This window comes from Ascaphus truei, chromosome 4 (genome assembly GCF_040206685.1).
Source record: "Ascaphus truei isolate aAscTru1 chromosome 4, aAscTru1.hap1, whole genome shotgun sequence".
Lineage (NCBI taxonomy): Eukaryota > Metazoa > Chordata > Amphibia > Anura > Ascaphidae > Ascaphus > Ascaphus truei.
This window is the reverse complement of record NC_134486.1, coordinates 132,990,007-133,014,255: the sequence shown is the minus strand read 5'-3', so window position 1 is coordinate 133,014,255 and position 24,249 is coordinate 132,990,007. Positions and strand designations below refer to the sequence as shown.

General features: G+C 42.2%; 1 protein-coding gene across 5 annotated transcripts in view; it reads right to left on the bottom strand.

Annotated features, from left to right (window-relative positions):
• The window catches only part of LTBP1 (latent transforming growth factor beta binding protein 1), a 415,460-nt gene that overhangs the window by 381,721 nt on the left and 9,490 nt on the right, over window positions 1–24,249 (bottom strand). For all 5 annotated transcript variants that reach the window (XM_075596619.1, XM_075596618.1, XM_075596617.1 and 2 more), the window contains exon 2: window positions 16,960–17,030. In XM_075596619.1, coding sequence (XP_075452734.1) covers window positions 16,960–17,030 — 71 coding nt within the window. The remainder of the gene's footprint in view (window positions 1–16,959; window positions 17,031–24,249) is intronic.

Sequence of the window (24,249 nt, the reverse complement as noted above, 5' to 3'; positions counted from 1 at the left end):
TGGTGCTGCTTCAGTAGAACCATATGACAAGAATTAGGGAGCAACAATTGTTAACTTTTTTAGTCAGTATATAAAGTTGTGTAAGTATAATAATACAGACACAATTCAACTGGAATAATGTTAAAGTGACCTTGAAGGTACAGTAACACCTAGAATGAGGGTGAACTAATGACGGTCAGATGTTTAGTAGGTTAAAAATAAATAAAGGGATCTATGCATCAGGAAAAGATGGGTGCAATTCTGGAACAAACAATTCCTCCAAATGAAAAAAAATCCTGTTGATTTGAACAGGATTTTTTTTTTCTTTGATACACCTGGTACATTTTGCCCCAGAATTGCACCTCAGTTGCCATGATACATAGAAACACAGTTGTTTGACATATTTTGAAAGTTTTAAAATGTTCCCTCTCTTTATCATTTCCATGGGAAACCTAATTGGCAATCTCGTTTGGCATTCGTACTGGTCGTCAGCTGAGCAAATAGGAAATCCCTTTGTCTAAAAATATATATTTTATCTTTAATGATTAACTTTATTTATTATGTGCAAAGAATTACAACCTGTTTATATAAGTCTTTCATTGTAGGCTTAACTAATCCAACAAATAAACTGAAGAGCAATGATTCTGTTTGTTAAATGGTGCTCTATTTCAGAAATCCTTAATAGCGGTATTCACGGTGCCATTTACAAAGTAGACACAATAGACCATTCAGGCTTCCTACCATCAGGTTAAAGCTGCAATCCTAGATCTTCTCTCCGCGTTTATTTATTTCTAAGCTAGGGCACGACTGCCCCTGTTGTAACACTGGGAGACCTCCACTTGGGCTGATATTCCCCTTTTTATCTCATCATTTTCAGGAGAATATAATGTCTGCCAGTGAATAAAGAAAATGTTCTGATGCACAATAATAGTCTCACATAGTCGATGAGGTTGAAAAACAGACAAATGTCAATCGAGTTCAACCTATGTAAATGTAGACAACAGATTCTTATCCTATATTTGTACTTCCAGTATTTTGATCCAGAGGAAGGCAAACAAAAACCCAAGTGAAGTATCATCCAATGCTATCTCATAAGGAGAACAATAAATTCTTATTCAATGGCTTTTCAGCAATAACAGTGCCGACAACCATATTATTCTTTAAAAAATGGTGGTGGAAGAGAGGTGAATCTCTGCTAAACCTGATGTCTCCAAGAGATAAGAACTAGGGTCTGGTGCTTTGATATACTACTCTGGGTGAGAGAAAAAAACATGTTTGTTTCATTAATGGCCTTGGTTTAAGATTTAGAAGTGGTTAGCTATGGTTTTCATATGGATATTATAGACACAGCTTGGTATTATGACTAGTAGCAGTCGCCCTACTCACATTTAAATATACAGTACATGTTTTGCTCAAGGTAAGCAAGTCTTTTTTTCTTTTGTTACCTTTGTGTAGTAACAGATGTAACCCCCCCCCCCCTAAAGGGTTACTAGCAATACTAGTTTATGCTGGGCCCCACCCTTGTTGCTATGGGGATCCATACGTCACACAGGGGTATTAAAGGGGAATGGACTGTTATTGAAGGTTAGGTTACCGGAGGTCCAGAGGAGCGAAACCTTGGGAATGTAGATAAGTAATGTTAGTAAAGTAATAGACCAGGCCCCACTGTTAATTATTTTGTAAATAGGGACAGTACCCCTTATGTAAAGGGCCCCTAAAGATGGAATGGAGTCCTGTGCAGTTTTGTAAAAAGAATATAGCCTGCCATAGAGGGCCTCAAGAAAGAGAGCTCTCGGGTGCGGATTAGAGCTAACGTTCCTCATCAGCAAGGTACTGGGTAAAGCAATAGGAGACCCATCAGGATTTATCGTATGGGCCCCAAATAGTCGTATCACTGCTTAAAGGGTTCCTGGAGAGATGATGGGGCCAGGTCCCACAACTACCTAAGCAACTATGTTAGATTACCTCCAATCGAGTGTTAAGAGTGGGAACTGTTGGAAGAAAAGTATGCATATATGTCTTTCAATGAAAACCATGTACAATGTGCCAATATATATGAGTGGTCCCTATGTTTGGGGACACGAATAAAGGACATTTGTACTATAGAAGTTCCTGGCACCCATTATTTAACAACCTTGCTACCTCATTGTCCAGCTCCCTGAATGCCAGCACCCTGATTCAAGGTAAACCATGAGGAGTAGCCATATACACACAACACCGATGTAACCTCTCCAGGAAGCCGGGCAGGGAGGGTTACACAGACATACAGTAGGCTTGTACTGTAGTTCTTTGGGGGTTTTTTTTTTTTGTTTTTTTATATACTGGCTTCAGCGTTCGATTAGAACTCCAAGTCGAATTTTGGAGCAACCACAACCCAAGAAAGGCTCTTTTTATAAAATGGTCAAAATCCAAACACAAAATCTTTTAGAACCAAACCAGCAGTAAAAGTTCCCACCCTTACTGTCCTCATGTATTGAAGTGGCTGCTATCCTAGTGTTGGATATGATTACAGTGCTTATCAATTCATTGTGTTGCCTTCCAGCACTGAAGCATACCGTTAGGGTTTGCCAAATTAATAAGTCAATACTTTTTAAATGAAGCTGGGAAATGTACACATCCAAACTGCGTAAGGCTGCGCATATAGTGCCTGTGATGGCGACGCATGACGTCACCCGTCGCCGCTAGCGAAAGTTGTATTTCGCTTTGCGGTGGCGTCGCGGGCGACCAGGGCATTGGTTGGTTCAGGGGCTGTCACATGAGGCGACAGCCCCTAAAAAATCAAATATTCCTCGCTTCAAAAAATCGCGTCGCCATCGCACTTACTATAAGCGCACGCGGCGGCGACAATGCATTTGTTTTCGGGCGACGTTGCGTTGCTGGCAATATAAGCGCGGCCTAAGACTTTCCACAAAAGTGCTCACCTTTTTTCCAGAGGGGGAGCAATGTCATTTTGCAATGAAACAAGCAAACACAGGTAGCCATTTGCATATTTTTTTATGCTAACACAGGCATGTAATTTAGGACAACGAAATATAAATGTGCAATCGTAATTGTATTTTAGTGCTAAAGTGGAATCAACAATCAGGAAGAGGATAAGGCATTGAGAACCCTGGATGGGAGGGGACCAAATCACTTCATACCCCCCCCCCCCCCCAATCACTTAAAGCAGATTCCCATGCCCAATTTAAAAGTCAAGCCTGGTTGGGTATGTATATTTCAGTGGATTCACCCTTTTTTTGTTTAAGGAACCTTATAATTATATTGTGAAATTCTGGAGAACCCCAACCCTCTCGTGTCTGAGATCAGATGCATTGTAAGAAACCGCAACCCTCTCTAATAGCGCGTCTGTGATCAGATACATTGTAACGCACCCCAACCCTCTCTAATAGCGCGTCTGAGATCAGATGCAGTGTAAATTCTTCTGTATTTGGTACAATTTTCAAATTACCTGAAAATTGCAGGGGACCCATTAGGGATGCCCGCAGAACGCAAATGTTCCTAGAAACCCTTGTTGAAAAACACTGGTCTAGATTATCCTAAACCAGGTGGAAACTATGTGTAATCCGAAAATGGACAGCAGGCATCATGTCTGTTTATCACAGAGAATCAGTGACATGTGAATTTAAATCCTACACCCTATTTTTGCGTTGCGGTTTTAGGTTACAACATGTGCAGTCACAGAATGAAATATTTGTCTGTCCTAAGTAGAGGGAGGAAACATCAGCCTGTTTGAAAAGGGAACATTGTGATTTACAAGCTGTGAAAATTAGTATTCAAATAAAAAAGATTTGGGCCCATATTTACTAAAGCATTGCTATCCCGTAAGCCATTCAATTGATTGTGCTGTAATTTGTCTTCCAATGCCGGAAGACGTCTTATTATAGTAATATGTATAGATTAGTAACATGGCCTTAACAGCAAATGATTTAAAGACTACAATACAAACAAAGTGGTGGATTAAATATAACCCCACATATCTACTCTGTAATACTACATTCAATTAGGCGGCTAGTGCTAGTAGCATAAGGAAAACATGAAATTGGGTGCATGTGTATTTGTGGGGTTTGACCCCACGACTCCACATCGACTATACGCTCTTTGTGACAAGGATTATTTTTTACAAATTACTCCTATTTCTTGACATTTTATCCCTTGCACTTCTAAATTATATTTTAAAAAGCTGAATGTCATATGGAATATATATTTACGAAAAATAACATTATTACCATTTTAACTGGGTACACATTTCCATTTGCCAATCCCTCATGTTTAACACCAAACATATTTTATACCTTAAGAGTCTAACTAACGTTACTATAACACAATTTTTAACACATGATTTGATTATGTGTTTCTATACTTACTATATATTGTTGTTCATATATTTATTATAGCATTTAATTTATAATTGTTTATTACAATATAATTTGATGTTGGTTTTCTATAATTATAATTGCTAGTGCAGGTACACTACGGTTATGGTGGATCGTAGCAACACCTTTCTTATCCCATTATATGTAGTATAATATGTTACATACCAGGCAAAAGCTCTATATAGAACTATCTATGTTTATGGATGAAAAATGTAAAGTATGGTAATTTGCATGTGATTACCCAGAACCATTGACTGCAATGTAATCACTGTATGATATGTGAAAATAGACTGAAGCAGGCTTGAGGGACCATGGGATAACATGCAAATATAATTATACGTTTCATGTTTTTGTTCTGCCTGGTACAATGAAAACTTCCTTTGTGGCCAAAATAACCTTATTGTATCTGGTCTAAGAAAACTACCAGCTGATTCTGCATTTCCTTAACCAACGTTCTGATGAATAAACAGGCAAAAAAGATGTATGGAAATATCCAACAGATGGATAACTAAAAGTGACAGTAATCTGATTTGCATGTCAAGACCAAGAATTCCTATCTACAGGGGATCTCAATTAATTTCTATACTAGGTAATGAATCATTTTGCAGTCAGACAGCCATACTAAAACTCACTTCCTGTCCCATACATTGCTGAAATCAGTCATGGCTGTCCTAACAAAGGTGTATGCTATCTTTCCACTTTTTTTTATTATACTATTTGTGACATTTCAAACTAGATCATAGAAACAAAAATGTATCTATTAACAACACTGTCTAGTTCTCTGTATTATATCCAGGCACAAAATAAGTTATGGTGAGTACAAAATGCTAAAAACCCTCCATGTACAGCAGATAAAAATACTCATCAGTGTGAAGTTGGTAACTGGCTTTGTAATGTGAAGCTGGAAGTGACTACTGTACAGCCAGAAACAAAATAAGTTATGGTGACACAACTTGTGCGCTCATTTGCATGTCATTACCCAGAATCCCTGGCTGCAGTGGAAGCACTGTATGCAAAGAGATAATGGCGAAAAGCAGCGTTGCAGACCTGTCTGAGTCATGTGAATGTGCTCACAAGTGATATTTTTATTGGCTGTACACTGTATTATATCCAAATTAGCAACCTACAGTCAGTCATAACATTCCTTTATTTAATGAAACTAAGATATTAATTTAAATATAAGACAAATCAATATCACTGGCTCAATTTCTGCAAATAGGCATAATAAAAAGTAATCTAAACGAGGATTTACCTTGACTAGAGATGTGCAATTTGTTTTCACAAAATTTCACAAAATCAAGCTACATTTTCTGATATTCCTTTGCAAAGGCAGCCAACTTTAAAAGAACAGCCTCAAGCATTACAAGTCAACGTACTTTGCAAATTCCAAAACACAAGCAAATAGCTTCCAATCACATGGCCCTTTGCATACCGTCATTTCCACGGCAGTTTGGCAAAAGTACATTTTATGGTGGTCTGTTGAATATATTGCACTGTCTATTTTTTGCACATTCCTGACTTCCGTGGACATTTTGCGACACTGCAAAATGTAAGAGAAACACACAAACCACATTTGAAGTCTTATATGCTAGAACGCCTGGAGTCAATGTGATTATTAATACCTATTAATTATACTTTACTATCACTATCAGAAGTAAAGTAAATACCGGTTTTAAACTTTAATCACCAATATTTTCTGTTGCTATTAACCAATTTGTTTATGCTCCCCAGTGCACTCATCCTGCATCTCTAATCTTCCAAAATACATTTTTCCAAGAATAAACTGTCCTAGCCTTGCTTGTTGTGTCAAAGATACTTTGGCTTTTCTCCAGAGGTTTATTTCTGGCTGCAACATCGGACACATCAACTGTTTTAACAATCACCCAAAACATTGCAGAACCTATGACCCAGTTGCTCTTCTGAACCGCATCAGTAACTCTAGATTTCTACACAAATGGTTTAGAGATTATTGATCAAACAGTATAAACACAAGGAAAAAAAATGTATGTGTGCTACAAATAATGTGGGTGATTCAATATCTAAGTTGTTTTGGAAGATAAGTGCATGCCACTGGGGGGAAAATGGATGGGATCACTTTTCTATTAGAAATTATTTATTCTTTAAGGAGAAATCCAAGCAATATCCTACATGTGTTTTTTTTTTATTTAAATAAATCAGTTCTGAAGTATTAAATACTTACTAAAATGTTTTTTTAATTCAATTCTTAATGCTATTTTTAATGAGTTTTAATATACAGAGTATCATTATATTTCTATAGCAGGTTTTAGCCACCTCCCCAGCTGTTCAAGATCTTTGCAACACTTTCCTGTATGTAATAATTTGTTGCCAATATTCCCAGCAATTTGAGCTGCAAACTGAAACAATAGATAATATTACCGTAATCATATAAGAATACATTGTAGCTGCTGAGTTACACTGAAGGATTGATTGAACCTGAAGGGCAGCCATTTAGTGAACCCCAGGAAGAAGGATCCTTACTGATTGATCACAGGCGAACGAATTAATGGTCAGCATAGGTAATTTGTTTTCAATAAAGGTCATCAAAGGGTGCATATATGAAAAAAAAATTGTTAACATGCTGCTTGGACTGCCTCTTTAAACTAATTTTCTCACAAAAAAATGTTTTCTTGAATATTGTAGCGAGTAGTCTATATAGGTACAGTATATAGTTTGATATTGCTAAAGCCATAAGGTGTTTGTAAAATCACTCTATACAGCTTACACTTTCTAAGATATACAGCAACATATTCTAAGTTTTAGTGATGAATTAAAGCCTAACATCTATTGTTATTATTAGTACTTTCCAATTTCCTCATTCATTATAACATAAGTTTTTTTTGTGGTTATATAATTTGGCCGAAGATTATTCTCAAATGTTTGGCAGCTGTTTCACTTCATTTCAGCCAATAATTCCCATGAATGGACTTTACTGCTAAACAAAGTGCCGCCATTTTGTGAATAACCTTCCGTATCCCGATTTCAAAGGATTACACAAAAAGTACTACTCATTTAATGTGTTAGCATTGGGCATTTCTACTTTTAGATCACAACTTCCAACTACTCACCCTGTTAGCCACCGAGGCAGACTATATATGTCATAACAGGGTGGGAGAGATGTTGGTTACTATAACTAAACTGATCTGTGTCACGCCATATCAGTATAAAGCCTTTTCTCATGTAAATGGGCCTTCGAAAGATTGCTCTGTGTGAGGTATTATTGCAATACTTAGTTCTAGGGACGTTTGTTTTCCTAAATACACCTCAGCTAAGATATCCGTGCGATTCCTGGAATGCTTTACTGGTCCATTTCCAGACATCTGGCAAATTCCTTTGGTGGCTAACATTGATTGTGCAAACATGACCCCGCTGATAGGGACACCAAGCAATTTTTTCAAAGTCACAGCACAAGCTACATATAACCTATACATGCAAAAAAAATAAACTGTGTTGACTATTTCCAGAGTATAGGATTTAACCTTCTGTTGTCAGTGATCATAATGCATTGTTCTGCAATGTATGGGCTAAACCAGGGGTGCGCAAACTTTTCCCCCTGCATACTGTCCCCCCCTGCTCACACTGGAGTTCTAATACAACAGCACTCACACCTTTTATCTACCATACCAAATAATGTTTGATTCATTATTTCTATGTTTATCCTGTTTTCTATGGTGACATTTTTCATTTATATCAAGGTTTTAAAACCCCCCCCCCCCCATTTTATTAAGAAAAATACAGCACATGCTTAGGTAAAACATAGATGAAAGATGTACATGTGAACTTTCAAGGTCACAGGACATGTTTTTTATGGTTCTTTACAGGAAGGGCAATTAAAATGTGGAATTCATTACCCATGGAGACTATGATGGCAGATACAATGGATATCTGTATAAAAAAAAAAAACCTTACATCTTTTTAGAAAGGAAAGGTAAACAGGGATATACCAAATAATAAATATGAGAAGGATGTTGATCCAAGTAGTAATCTGTTTCCAATATTTGGAGTCAGGAAGAAATTTCATTTTCCCCTTATGAGATATTTGGATATTTCACTGGTTTTTTTTGTTTGACTTCCTCTGGTTCAATATACTGTAAATACAAATACAGGATAAGTATCTGTCGTCTAAATTTAGAATAGATTTAACTTGATGGACCTATGTCTTTTTTCAACTATGTAACACCTTTTCTAACATTTGTAATGACTAATGCAAAATGAACCATTATTTTTCTTAGTATTCCAGATTTAAGGCTAAACGTCTACCTGGGAGAAAGACACAAAAATATAATTGAGGTAAGGTTCTTCTTTATTAGAAGTTAGTTCAGTCATTTTCATCTGGGTGCTGCAGAACCCAGGAGTTCCGTGAGCACCCCTCAGGGGTTCCGCGCCTGCCGGGGGGTGGGGAGCTGTGACAACTCTCCCAGCTGTCCCAGGCCCAACTCAGCAGCAGCAGCCGCCCGGTCACTGCTATCCTTCCTCTCCCTGCTCCTGGTGGCATCAGAAGTAACGTTAACTTCCGAGTGACAGGAGGGGGGAGCTACGCGGACTGGCGCAGAACCACAGGTCCCAAGGGGTGTGTGTGTCAGTAAGAGAGATGGGAGAGAGTGTGTGCATGTAAGAGAGAAGGGGGGAGAGTGTGAGGGGGAAGAGAGAAGGGGAGAGAGTGAGGAGGGAAACTGTAAGGGGAGAACAGAGAGTGGGAGAGTGTAAGGGTGAATGTGTGAGGGGAGAAGAGGGGGGGAAGTGTGAGAGGGAAGAGAGGGGGAAAGTGTAAGGGGAAGAGAGAGGAGAGAGTGAGAAGGGGGAGAGTGTAAGGGGAGAAGACTGGGAGAGAGCGTAAGGTGGAAGAGGGAGGGAGTGTAAGGGGGAACAGAGAGGGGGGAGTGTGAGAGGGGGAAGAAAGAGAGGGATGGCCGGGGGAGAGCTGGATGGGGGGGGAGAGGGTTGGGGTTCCCTAAAATGTCACAATCTAATTCTAGGGTTCCTTAACTAAAACAAGTTTAAAACCAGTGGGCTAGTTAATGGCTCACACCTTCATGAGTATAGAGCACCCCAACAGCATTCCTGCAAACATATACTGTAATTAAGTACTCCAGTATTAGGTGATACCTTTTTTATTTGGACTAACAATTGATAAAAGTTCTCCTCTCTTCCTCAGATCAAGCAATATTGACCAGGGGAAGAAAGTGGAGCTCTTGTAAGCTTGTCTTATAATATCAATTGTTAGTCCAAATAAAAAAGGTAACACCTAATACTGAAGTACTCATTAACTCTGCACTATCTCAACTGGACTAACAGCTATTTCTATTCAATGCAAGCGTATACAGTAATAAGGTTTGAAACATTGGCCTATCAGAAAGCTATGTAAATTGATTTCAAATATATGCAAAGAGAACATGAAGATACAACTACTAACAATAGCAGCATCAATAAATCAGAGGCTGTAACAGAAAACACAGCACAAAAAAAGGAGATTTATCCTATTGTGTGGTTTATATAACTGCCTGTGGTCTGCTTCTGTTATTAATGAGCTAAAATCCATGTTCTAAGTGGTCTCTGAGTGTGCTATAATACTTACTTGCTGAAAGAGAATCCTATTTAAGCTAAGCAATTATTCATTTGGTAGTGTTTAGTGGCCAAAATCTATTCGTCATAATATGACACTGTAGTAAAATAGAAAAATGTCCAGTGCGCACCCGAATGCTTGGGAAACCAAGGGGCCTATGTTATAAGCCTTCATTGTGCCGTTTAATTCGACAGTATTTTTAGCGTTGCTATCACGGTATTCAGAAAGCCTCGAGTACCTGTGATTTAAATTAATGATTTGTTTTGTTGGCTAGTGGTTTAAATTCATGAATTGTTTTGTTGGCTAGTGCATTTATTTCTTGAATTGAGGTGTTTAGGTCTTGTGCATCGTTTATTATTGTGTATTTTTGGCCTTCATGCTTTTTGAAGTGAAACTTCCTTAGTGGCACCTCATTCGAACTGGGGCAAAAATGAATTGTGGAGACAGAAATGAAACGGATGTGACGTCAGTGCTGGCAGTTGAGGCCGGGCTGTGTTCTGGCTCAGCCCGACCCCAACACTGACATCACACCCGCTCCACAAATCAGATGCGGCGGCGGCGGCGATAGCCGCCGGCGCCGCTCCTAATGGCCCCCGCTCCCCCCACATGGCTGATGACATGCGGCGGCGGCGGCGATAGCCGCCGGCGCCGCTCCTAACGGCCGCCATTCCCCCCGCACATCCGCTGCCAAGCCGCGCATGCTCAGTAATCGTGGGGACTGGAGGAAAGCCACGCATGCGCAGAAGCGGTTGGCAGCGGCGCCGTTCCCCGCCCGCTGCCACGGCTGTTGACATGTGTCCCCGTCTGCTGCCCGGGACAGCAGAGACCGCCCGACCGGGACAGCAGAGACCGCCCGACCGGGACAGCCCCCCACCCACCCTTTCCTTACCCGAATGGGACCTCCCTCCCAGCCCACACATGGGCCCGCCTAACTTCCACTACCGCTGCCATGCCGCGCATGCGCAGAAGCGGCTGGTGGCTGGCAGCGGCGCCATTCAGCCCTCCAGTGACGCGGGCGTTTGCGGGCCCCCCAGGAAGCGGTGGTACAAAAACCCGGGCGCAACCCGCGCGGACCCCCCCCCCCCGGACCCCCCACTCACTGATGGACCCCCCCGGACCCCCCACACACTGACGGACCCCCCCACACACTGACTGACACCCCCCGGACCCCCCATACACTGACAGACCCCCCCAGACCCCCACACACACTGACTGACCCCCCCCCAGACCCCCACACACACTGACTGACCCCCCCAGACCCCCACACACTGACTGACCCCCCCCCCGGACCCCCCCACACACTGACTGACCCCCCCAGACCCCCACACACACTGACTGACCCCCCCAGACCCCCACACACACTGACTGACCCCCCCAGACCCCCACACATACTGACTGACCACCCCAGACCCCCACACACACTGACTGACCCCCCAGAGACCCACACACACTGACTGACCCCCCCACAGACCCCCACACACACTGACTGACCCCCCCAGACCCCCACACACACTGACTGACCCCCCCAGACCCCCAAACACACTGACTGACCACCCCAGACCCCCACACACACTGACTGACCCCCCAGAGACCCACACACACTGACTGACCCCCCCAGACCCCCACACACACTGACTGACCCCCCCAGACCCCCACACACACTGACTGACCCCCCCAGACCCCCACACACACTGACTGACCACCCCAGACCCCCACACACACTGACTGAACCCCCCAGACCCCCACACACACTGACTGAACCCCCCAGACCCCCACACACACTGCCTGACCCCCCCAGACCCCCACACACACTGCCTGACCCCCCCAGACCCCCCCACACACTGCCTGACCCCCCCAGACCCCCACACACACTGCCTGACCCCCCCAGACCCCCACACACACTGCCTGACCCCCCCAGACCCCCCCACACACTGACCCCCCAGAGCCCCACACACACTGACTGACCCCCCCAGACCCTCACACACTGACCCCCCCAGACCCCCACACACACTCACAGTCACACACTCAGTCACACTCACACGCACACTCAGTCACACGCACACTCAGACACACGCACACTCAGTCACACGCACACTCAGTCACACGCACACTCAGTCACACGCACACTCAGTCACACGCACACTCAGTCACACGCACACTCTGTCACACGCACACTCTGTCACACGCACACTCTCAGTCACACGCACACTCTCAGTCACACGCACACTCAGTCACACGCACACTCAGTCACACGCACACTCTCAGTCACACGCACACTCTCAGTCACACGCACACTCTCAGTCACACGCACACTCTCAGTCACACGCACACTATCAGTCACACGCACACTATCAGTCTCACGCACACTATCAGTCACACGCACACTATCAGTCACACGCACACTCTCACGCACACTCTCAGTCACACGCACACTCTGTCACACACACACTCTCAGTCACACGCACACTGTCACACGCGGAATTCACATTGCCTGACCCCCCCAGACCCCCACACACACTGACCCCCCCAGAGCCCCACACACACTGACTGACCCCCCAGACCCCCACACACTGACCCCCCCAGACCCCCACACACACTCACACGCACAGTCACACGTACACTCAGTCACACTCAGTCACACGCACACTCACAGTCAGACGCACACTCAGTCACACTCACAGTCAGACGCACACGCACAGTCAAACGCACACGCTCAGTCACACGCACACGCTCAGTCACACGCACACTCAGTCACACGCACACTCTCAGTCACACGCACACTCTCAGTCACACGCACACTCTCAGTCACACGCACACTCTCAGTCACACGCACACTCTCAGTCACACGCACACTCTCAGTCACACGCACACTCTCAGTCACACGCACACTCTCAGTCACACGCACACTCTGTCACACGCACACTCTCAGGCACACTCTCAGTCACACGCACACTATCAGTCACACGCACACTCTCAGTCACACGCGGAATTCACACTTAGTGCAAATAGCTAATACAGGGGATGTGTGCCGAGCACGCGCATTCTAAGTCAAATTTATTTGCGTTTTGTCATTGAGATTGTATTTTGATTTTTAATTAAAACATCACCAACACCAACACAAATACAATTTCTGTGACAAAAGTCAAAGAAGTTTCACTTACTATGCGCGTGCACAGCACACACAGCTTTTTTTTTTATTAGGGTGACCATTGACTGCTATAGTGGCTTATCATGCCCATATTATATATGTACCACTATGCCAATCAATGGGTAGAGGGTGGGTATAGTGGTCCCGGGATGGATGGTTAGGCCTCCCGGGTGGGTAGCGGGGGAGTGTGGGTTAACCCCTTAATTGCTATAGTGATTATTAACCGCTAAGGTGATTAAGGGGTTAGGGCCCATTAGATTGTATTATTTCTTGTATTCTTGCTGGCATCGGAGGACATGCTGAAAAAGCCTTTTATCGGCCACTTATCAAGACTTACTGAATAGCAGTAGGCCATTTTGGTGAAAAGGCCTCGATAAGTGGCTTATCGAGGCTTATAGCATAGGTCCCTAAATGTTTACTACAAATACAGCAGATTTATAATAGACTATAGGGCACATGCATCAAGTGCTGGCATGGGCTATCGCACCCGAGTCAATGGGAGTTAATACTAGGACGGGTTTGATAACCCATACCGGCACTTGATGCATGCCCCCCTATGTCTGTAATGTACATTATACTAATATCACAATGAAAATACATTACCACAAAAAAAAAAGTCTGTCAGTCAACATGTCTCTGAACCACGTGACATTTGAGAGCTGCGCCCTTCCTCAAGTCCCCTATCTGCGGAAGGGCACTGCACCCAAAATAACATTGTCTGTTATCTGCTGTGTTAACATAAAACATGTAGCTGTGTCACAAGCATTCTCGTGTGCACTAGTCATTTTAATGTTTTACTATTGTACTTTGAGTGGTGGGTTGCTATGCCTCAGTTTGCAGTTTTGGAAAGCACTTTCCTGGGTATCTGTATGGTAGTGCACCCATCGCTCTGTTTGTTTTATTATAAAAAAATTACACAGTGCCAGGCTTTTGAAACGTACAGTAACAACACTTCCCTAATATACTGTATGGCATTTATGGATTCACAGAGAAACTAAGCAACAGTACCACCTGCAGGTCGCTCAGTTTCTCTGTTGAAAAGATGAATGGTCTGTCATCCTCACTACAAAAGTATACTGTCTGTGTCAAGTGCTCTCTATTAACATACTGTATGTGAGTGATTAACTAAGTCCTTAGGCCAAACAACAAGGTGTACATCAGTTTAAAACTAGAAGTTCAAGTAGCTCTAAAAGGAGCAATCCCTCCTAGAGCTAAAGTACCAAAACCAGAGGCATGTTTAAGGGGTCACATATGGATAATTAATGCATTTTTTTCTCTCCACATCTGACACATATAAGTACTTTTAAATATTTGTTTAAGTATGAAAACATGGTGAGCTGACATTCTGGAGATGACTTTGGTTTGATTTCCCCTGGCCTCTGTTTGATGTCACTGTGTGTTCAGCAAGTGCTTGAACAACCGGAGTCCCCCCTTTTCACCTCCCTTTATCTTTATTGGTTCTCTGACAAAGACAGGGTAAGGGTAAATAAAATACAGTACTTGATTGACAAACACTTCCCCATTCAGAGGCCCCTAAGGAATTCAACTTATAATTAGTTTGAAAAAGATGAAAGAAGCTAAACTTTTATTAGCCCGGTTCGATTTGTTTACAGATACCAATTAGCCTACTAAATTCTTTACAAAAAGTTATTTTCTGGCTAGCTACATAGGGTTGCAAGTAAAGAAAAACTACATGAAACACCAAGATTCACAAGTCATAGTTAATATTGATGGTGCAGTCCCATTTGTATTAAAGCAGCGATAATATGAAGAGAGCAACACATAACACACTCATTACCTTTTTAAAATGTAAAAAATATACATTTCTCCCCTTGCAATGTTTCACAACCCCCCTCCCCGCATATACAAATGATTGTTTAAAAAATAATGCAACCCGTTGTTAAGAATGTTTACCAAAATATTGCAATAGTGGTCCACTGATTCAAATGTTACATCGATTTTAATGCCGAGTTGTATGAACTTTTAAAAAATCTGGCCATTCCTAAGAGTAACACCTGCTCTAGGGTGGTTATTTCCATATCGAAAAGTTGTGCATCTGCTCTTAATGCTGTGAGTAAATGTAAGCTATGAGTGATTCACTTTAAAGTGGTTGTGTTTCCCTGGTGCGGTGGCCGTACTGTGAATTTCTGCATTGATGAGAATTCACAAAAATATCATTTTATTTCACTATTTTTTTATTTTTTATTTTTACAAAGAACACAATATTTCCGGGAAGTCATTTCCACCTGGTCAGGTGTGTGCCGCACTGCGTAAGCTGTAGAAATGTTAACTAGGGACTGTTTTCCTTGATCAACCTGGTAGCCGTCTTGCGGCTGTTTCCCGCTTCCAAGGAAAGCAGGGTCAATCATTTAGCAGAATTCTGAATGGGGCCGCATGTTCACATGCAAATGGCAAACAGGGCATGCAAAGTCTACACCTCTCCCTCCATGTCTGCATATGTGTTCCAAGCGACACTGTGCGGTTTATTGGGGTTCTCCCACAGAAGCTTATATGTTTATTGCACTTGTAAACATTTTATCCTTGAAGTGTGCTATAGATTATTTCTCTTTGCATGCTTCTCTAGCAATACACATTGTTATACGATGGCCTTGGTAGAGACCACGTGAAGGTCCTTTATTTTGATGGTCCTGTTTGAAATGTTGACCTTTGTTGCATACCTGTATAAATGTAATGCTAATCCTAAAGCATGTTTAGCTCCATCAGTGGGCAAGAAAACTGGACTTGCAGAGAGACAAATGCAGCATACTTTCAAAATCAAATATAGCTCGCCTCTGCATAACATCACACCTTCTGCCCTCTGGCCGTCCAGAGGGATCCACAATTTATTGAAAAACTGTGATTCTGAAAAGAACTAGTAAAACCTCCATGTTATGACACTGTATTATTCCACTTTTATCTATCACTGTCCCTGTCTTGTGTCCCCATTATAATAAAAAGGGGGGGGGGGTGAAAACAACTAGAGAGCCTGGCAAATTGTCTGTAAATACAAAAGTCTCCATGAAGAGCAGATAAGTGATGTTTATCTATCATGTAAAGACTCCAGCCAGATCAGATTTGTTGACACCCATAGCATCCATGATGAACATTGAGCATAGCACAGCAGCAAGAAGTCGATACGCCAGTATTCATGTTGTCACCATGTAGTGAAAGTGGCAACTGTCCTGGTGAGAGCCATCACTGCAGAGAGTCACTCAGTCAGTTTAGCTTTAATTATATGCAAGCCTACAGCTGCATCAGGGATCCTTTGTTGACGTGATGATGTCACTTCTCATGGCCTTGTTCTGGGATTGTGGCAGGTAACCCCACAAAACCAATGGCTGGCCTAGGCTTCCAGCATAGGGTGGCATCCTACCACACAAAAAATACCAGTATGGAACCTTGAACCACAATGCATAATGTATTTTTTTATTATTATTATTTGTTATTCTTTACATTTGGTGTGGCTGGAGTTCAATGAGATTAAGAGGAGAAAAGCATATTGCACCGAGCGCGCCAGGGATCAGTATAAATAGACCAACCGTCTATGAATATATTTCTCATTGTAAATGTTCAAGTACTAATTTGTTGACTTTGAATATACAACTGGTGCGCTCTGCGTATCCTTCTTTATCTTATATGGAGATCTCCGTTGGGAGGTGTTCAGATGAGCCTTTGAAGGGCCCCAACACAGTGGCTGCAAGGGGAACACGCCACCACATCATGGCTTAAGGAGCACGAGTGTGGTCATATCTGTATTCTTTGAGGTTAAGAGGAGGACCACAGTTTTCAACCAAGTTAAGTTACAACTTATTGATGTAGAGTGAGCAAGTACTTCAGCATTATAGATGTGGAAAAGGTATGGATATCATTACACTTACGTTTTGTGCATCGCTCAGATCCATGAGACTTGCTCCAGCCATGACAGCACTTCCCCCCACAGACATTAACTCTGTAACAAAAACACCACACAAAAAAAATTAGTTGCTTATTCAGTAGAAAACCTGATTACAATATATAGCAGCAATCACCACCCTCCCCCCAGAAACCTACATTTGTTTATTTAGCTCATGTAATGCTAGTATCTAAACTTTTGCTTAGTATTGTAGAGCTACTTTTTCAGTTACTTTAATAACATTTGGTAAAGTGAATAACATATTTTAGAGATTACATTTGATAAATTAATAATTTTGAATATATATATATATATATATATATATATATATATATATATATATATATATATATATATATATATATATATATATATATTATTATTATTTTTTTTTCACAACAAGGATCCTGGGCTCTTGACTGTCATGGGAATCAAGAATGTTCCTCCCTCTCTTTTTTTTGGGGTGGGGGGGAGAATAGTTTCAAGACCCTGTGCAGAAGAGAATCCTATTGGATATATAGGATATATACGAGTGTATAGGCACAAGCACTTTGGTTTAGTCATCTTCCACCCTGTGGGAATCTACATGCTTTATAGCATCTTGTATTTAGTTCTCCCCCTTCACTTATCCATTGTTCCCTTGTCCCTTCCCCATTTTTCTTCTTTCCCCTTTTTCCATTCCCTTATTACTCCTTTCCCATTCCCATCACTTCCCAACTGTTTCTCTTTCCCCCCATTCTTTCTGTTTTCCTATCCCCCTCTTCCCTCCCCTTTTTCATCCCCGTTTTCCAATCCCATCCCCCACCAGTGTTTGGTTTGAAAGCTCATTTTATTTTCCCTGGTTCTGACTTTTATTATGGTGTCAATGGTTAGGCACTATTTTATTATTAAAATCTCTTTGTGTTATTGTTATGGTGTAATTGTTTCACCTATTGTGGTTGGCTTTAGCTACACACACGCACACGCACACGCACACGCACACGCACACGCACACGCACACGCACACGCACACGCACACACACACACACACACACACACACACACACACACACACACACACACACATTTCTTTTGTGTACGATTTGTAATATATGTACATTTTTGTAGTATAACAATTAGCAAGAGGTTTTCTTATTTATTTATCTTACAATGTCTATCAGTATATACTGTTTTATATTGCTTTCTGCTTATGTGAAATACCATTTTGTGTACTTTAGATGTTTTTGCATCACTATTATGTGTATTCATTCAAGTTTTGTTATTTCCGCTGCTTGTTTACTTGTGTATTATGTTTTTATAGGTTCTAGGCCTGCTCAATATTGCTCGTTTGGGGTTACTAAGTATTCATAATATAGAACAGCTGATTCTGGTGGCCATTACAGGCTATATAAGGTACATGGAAAGCCGTATACTTCATTCCCCTGACAAAGTCACGTGTCTGTGACGAAACGCATAGGGACATGTATGCTGAGACATATTACGTCACCACGATGCGTTAGTGTATCAAAACACTTACCCATTTCCAGCGTGGTAGTAATTTACTAAGGACACTTTATAGCAACATAGTTGCAATTTCATCTTATTACCCTGCTCTGATTGTGGAGGCTTTTAAGGACTGCTACATTTGTTTCTAAACTACTCTCAGAGATCTGATGTAGAGTTTCCTGATGCTGCAGGAGATGTTCCAGATGAGTATCATCTTGTAAGAGATTGACTGACTTTAAATGCTTACATTTAGCTACACTTGTGAGTGTGCTTTTTAATTATCTACTTTTGAGAATAAATACACACAGATTTATGCTATGTGGCACGGGCCTTTCGTGTGTTTGTGTGTGTGTACATTTTAAGTCTAATATTGACAGATTTACTATAAATCATTCTTCCTGTTATTAAACAGGTTATTAAGAATTTATATTAGCGTTAGGGACCCCTGATATGTGGTCTGCCTTGGCGTTGGCTCAGGGGCTTACAACAATTTTGGCCAAAAATGTCAAACTAAAAGACCATTTACTTATTAGATATTTATCCATATATATTTAGGCACTGTACCGTGTATGAGTCTCACTAGATGTGCTAAAAACTGAGCTTTGTCTGTGTTTTATGTTATGTCTCTGGTTTTAATGCATATTGCCATGCTCAGTAGCACTCCTCTGACACTCATATGCTTATATATATGTTGTGGGTATTTTGGGGGTTTAATAGGAGCTTGTTAGGTGTCCAGTATGTTTTGAGAATAAATACACACAGATTTATGCTATGTGGCACGGGCCTTTCGTGTGTTTGTGTGTGTGTACATTTTAAGTTATGGTTGGTGAAAAACGCGACAGAAAACCTCCACCTTTAGCATATAGCCAATAAAGAATAACACTTGTGATCACATTCACATGTCTTAGACAGGGCTGCAACCCTGCCTTTCAACCATTATCACCAGCATACAGAGCTTCCACTGCAGCAAGGGATTCTGGGAAACGACATGCAAATGAGCACACAATTGTCACCTTTTGCCTGAAAAACTATTTACATGGAACCCATATAAGCAAATGCAATGTTTCACAAGAGCTGTGGAAGTGAGTTTATAAAACTGACCCACCATATCAATTCTTTCCTTTAATCACTCAAAGAAAGATGTCCAAGATGTGGCAGCTGAGACACCCAGAACAAAATCACATATAAAAGAATAAAGATTCCATGTGGTAGTGACCCCCCTCTTTTTGTCAATAAATAACCTCCCTTTTTTTTTGCCTTCATGTGTTTTCCACTGTCTATATCCCTCATGTTACTTGATCAGTAAGTTCCAGGGGTTGATAGGATGGTCACGGGCAATCAATTTCAGGGAATGCTTGATATTAATAAAAAAATAAGGATTGGATGAACTAAGGACCTGTGTACTCCAGTTCAGGAGGCAAAGATCTTGGCTGCTTTTGTTTGAAATTAATTGCATACTGCATTTCTGACTGTAGGTTTGAATAGGAAGTGATTGTCAATCAAGTGTATTCTTCAACCTTAGGCTGCGGCCCCGCTGCCTCTGAGCTCGCTCATGATTGGAGAGCGGTGATGTCACCAGCTCTCCAAGCATGAGCGATCGCTGTCCTGCAACATTTTTAGAGCAGGAGTGGGGGGGCGTGGCTATTACGGGAGGGGGTTTGTCATTGGCTGTATAGGGGCTGTCCCCATTTCTGTGTTTCTCTCTCTCTCTCTCTCTCTCTCTCTCTCTCTCTCTCTCTCTCTCTCTCTATATATATATATATATATCTCTGCATATATATATATATATATATATATATATATATATATATATATATATATATATATATATATATATATATATATATATATATATATATATATATATATCTCCCCCTTCCCTGATCTCTCTCCCCCCATCGCGCTCTCTCTCCCCCCCCATTGCTCTCTCTCTCCCCCCATTGCTCTCTCTCTCTCTCCCCCCCATTGCCCTCTCTCCCTTCTCCCCCCTCTCTCTCTCTTCCTCCCTTCTCCCCCCTCTCTCTGTCCCCCCCTCTCTCTCTGCCCCCCCCTCTCTCTCCCCCCCTCTCTCCCTTCTCCCCCCACCACACCACTCCGTTTGCCCCCCACCACACAGCAGCACTCCGTTTCCCCCCTCTGTCTGTTTGCCCCCTCTGTCTGTTTGCCCCCCCCCTCTGTCTGTTTGCCCCCCCCTCTGTCTGTTTTCCCCCCCCTCTGTCCGTTTGCCCTCCCCTCTGTCCGTTTGCCCCCCCCTATGTCCGTTTGCCCCCCCTCTGTCCATTTGCCCCCCCCCCCTTTGTCTGTTTGCCCCCCCTCTGTCTGTTTGCCCCCCCCTCTGTCTGTTTGCCCCATCCCGTCCGTTTGCCCCCCCCTCTGTCCTTTTGCCCCCCTCTGTCCATTTGCCCCCTCTCTCTGTTTGCCCCCCCCCCTCTGTCTGTTTGCCCCCCCCCTCTGTCTGTTTGCCCCCCCCCCTCTGTCTGTTTGCCCCCCCTCTGTCCGTTTGCCCCCCTCTGTCCGTTTGCCCCCCCCCAGCTTTCCACTTCTCTCTGCTGAATTCAGTACTGCTGAATTCCGTGTCAGTGTGTGTGTGACAGCAGAGTAGAACACGCCCCCTCTCTTCCCATTTGTCAGAGCAGGGTCATGTGACCCTGCTCTTAGCACGAAAGTATCTCTCCCTTGTGTCCCCAAGCAGAACGCTTGGGAGAGCGTGTGTGCACGTGCATGAGCGCCCGAGCACAGCGAGAGAGGGGATGTGCTGATCAACATTGAAGAAGGTAAGCGCCCCAATCAAGCTCAGCGCCAGCGGGGACTCAGCCTTAGTCCACCCTGCCCTTCAGAGGCCCCAATAAAGATAAGGGGAAGGAGGGATATTTTGATTGTTCAAGCTCTTGTTGAATAGTAAGATCATGCAAAAGAGAGTAGCCAAAGGAACAAACCCTTCATAATGTATACAAACTAACTTATTTTAAAATAGGTACAAGGTGTCAGAATCTGCTAAAAAGGCATCAATTACCCAGCTGTAACCGCTTACACATGCCACTGCTATTAGTACAAGCCCTCCTAGGACCACACATTTTTTTTTTCTCTTTGGAAACCTAAAGACTAAGACCCTAGAATGGGCAATACAATCAAACAAGTGTCACCATTTATCTGCCCCGTTCCTGATTTTTCCCGACTGTGTGATGACATCATCACACAAAAAAGAGGTCTTAATGGAAATTAATACAACACATTTGTAGAAGGTGCTTTTAGGACATTTAGGGAACATCACACAAGAGTCAGGATGAAGACAGAACTTCTGAAGTTCTGTGATCATATATAGTGTTGCTCATTTCTAGGGCGGATCATTGCCACAGTCACAATCTGAATCAAATATATATATATATATATATATATATATATATATATATATATATATATATATATATATATATAGAGCAGCCCTTTGAGAAAGTCACAGCACGTGACGAAACGCGTTAGGGAACGGAACTGCATCATCACGCAAGCGCATCGAGCCGTGTCGTATCGAGCGCTGATACACATTGCGGCCAGCAGAGATTGGAGATTTTCCTCAAACTCAAAGACTGTATCATTGATTTTAAGGAGCCTTTCTACTCATGCACCAGAGAACATCTACCAGCAGCTTCAAGAGAGAGTTGGACTGCAGGGTCTGGACGCTGAGTGACCAGAGTTGGCGGTGATATATTTCACACACTGCTTGATTTTAACCTACCCTTGTGAGTGGATTTTCTATCCCCCCCCTCCCCTCCCCTTTCCTAATAAATGTACTGTAGTATGCTATGGGGCGTGCGCTCTCTCTCTTTTTTCTTTTCTAATAGGTATCATCTGGATGTGGTTCATCCTATTTGAGAGCTGCCGGAGATCCCCTCATACCAGGACTATATTTTTTCCTATTTAAGGATTTTCACTCAAGGACTGGTTTTTATATCAATTTTTCTTTTTGCTTGTATGTTATGTTATTACATGTTTTTGGAGTGTTGTCTTAAATTGTTTTTCACGAAATAGGACCACATAATATATGTTATATATATTTATTTTAAATTGTAGTATACACATCTATAATTTTTAGTGATTTTGCCTATTTAGAAATATTCATTTGAATTATCATTAATAATATTTTTACACTATTTCAACACTTCTTATTTGGCGCTACTTCACTCCCTTTTCTTTTTCATATATATATATATATAAAGAAGGAGTGGCTCAGTGAGTAACGACACTGACTGACATTGAGTTTGAAGCAGGGGAACCTGGTTCAATTCACGGTGTCAGCTCCTTGTGACCTTGGGCAAGTCACTTTATCTCCCTGTGCCTCAGGCACCAAAAACACAGATTGTAAGCTCCATGGGGCAGGGACTTGTGCCTGCAAAATGTCTCTGTAAAGCGGTACGTAAAACTAGCAGTGCTATACAAGAACATGCTATTGTTATTATTATATACAGGTGCCAGAGACAAATGAACATTATAGCGATCACATGGTACTGGTGTCAAAATGCCGAGAATGAAAGCAACAATCTCACCTACTGTTTTTTTTCTACAGCATTTATAATATGGGGTTTCTCAGGAGCTAAATTGTGGGGGTTTTTGTTTTCCGAGATACAGTACATACCATTTTAGTTGCTGGTGTTTCAGCTCCGATTCGAAAAATCTAAATCAATACCAAATCTAGTAGGGCCTATAGGAGATGACGTTGCGGCTTCCTATTGGTTGACTGTGAACACCATCTTTGAAAACGGAAGTATCTCGGGAACCAAGAAGTCCCTTAAGCTAATAAATAACACAGTTCAGCTCTAGAGGGTCACCTGGGTTAGAATTTGGTAAAAACAAAATCACTATGTAAGATAGGCAGGATTGCTGTTATAACCCTTTCAGTGCCCTATAGATGTATAGGATATGTCATGAAGGGTGGCATCTTACAGGCCCTTATTACGAATTTGCTATGTCATCAGGTTTTGTTCGTTTTCAGACCTCCAAGGGACCCCCAACTGCAAAATAAATGGAAGGGGAGGACCCTGTCCTACTGTATCAGTATCACCGAGAGTAGGAAGCGATCCCACGAGTCCTCAGGTGAGGGACCACATGATTGTAAACGCTAGCAGGGCCGTGGCTACCAAGCTGGCTGCAGGAAGGGGTTAATGTCCAGTTCTGGAATTTAAATCTAACCTCAGTGCACTCGCATCCTTCTAGTTCGAGTAACTTATAGAACCTGGACTGAACAACAATCTCACCATGATGACATGCACAGAATGATGTTTTACATCAATGAATGGGAACCTGTGCATAGAATGTTCTCAGCATCACGCGAGGGACAATTTCAAACTCCCCAAATGTCTGTGTTTGTGCATGTGGTAAGCTCATTTTCTTTTTCTGGCACCTGCATCAAGTGTATGAAATGTGTTAATCACGTTTCTTACAACTGACACAGTTTGTTTGAGGCAGAGGTTTATTCCATCTCAGACCTGGAAGATCTGAATGCAGAAAAAAAAAAGGAGAAAAACTATAGACGTTAGATACACATCAATACATTCCAGTATAATGTATGCCTACAATGACTGAAGGTTTTGGGTTTTTATTGGAAATACAGCACTGACCGTCATTCCAACTCAGGAGATAGAGATCTGACTTTAAAAGCTGCCTGCGTGTGAACAATGAATATTGCTATTTGTGATATATTCCATTTCAAAACACACATGCCTAATGCTGCATTTCTGCCACCTACCCATGTGCTAGTTAGAGTGTATCTGTATTTGTTTTTAATATATAAGTCTTG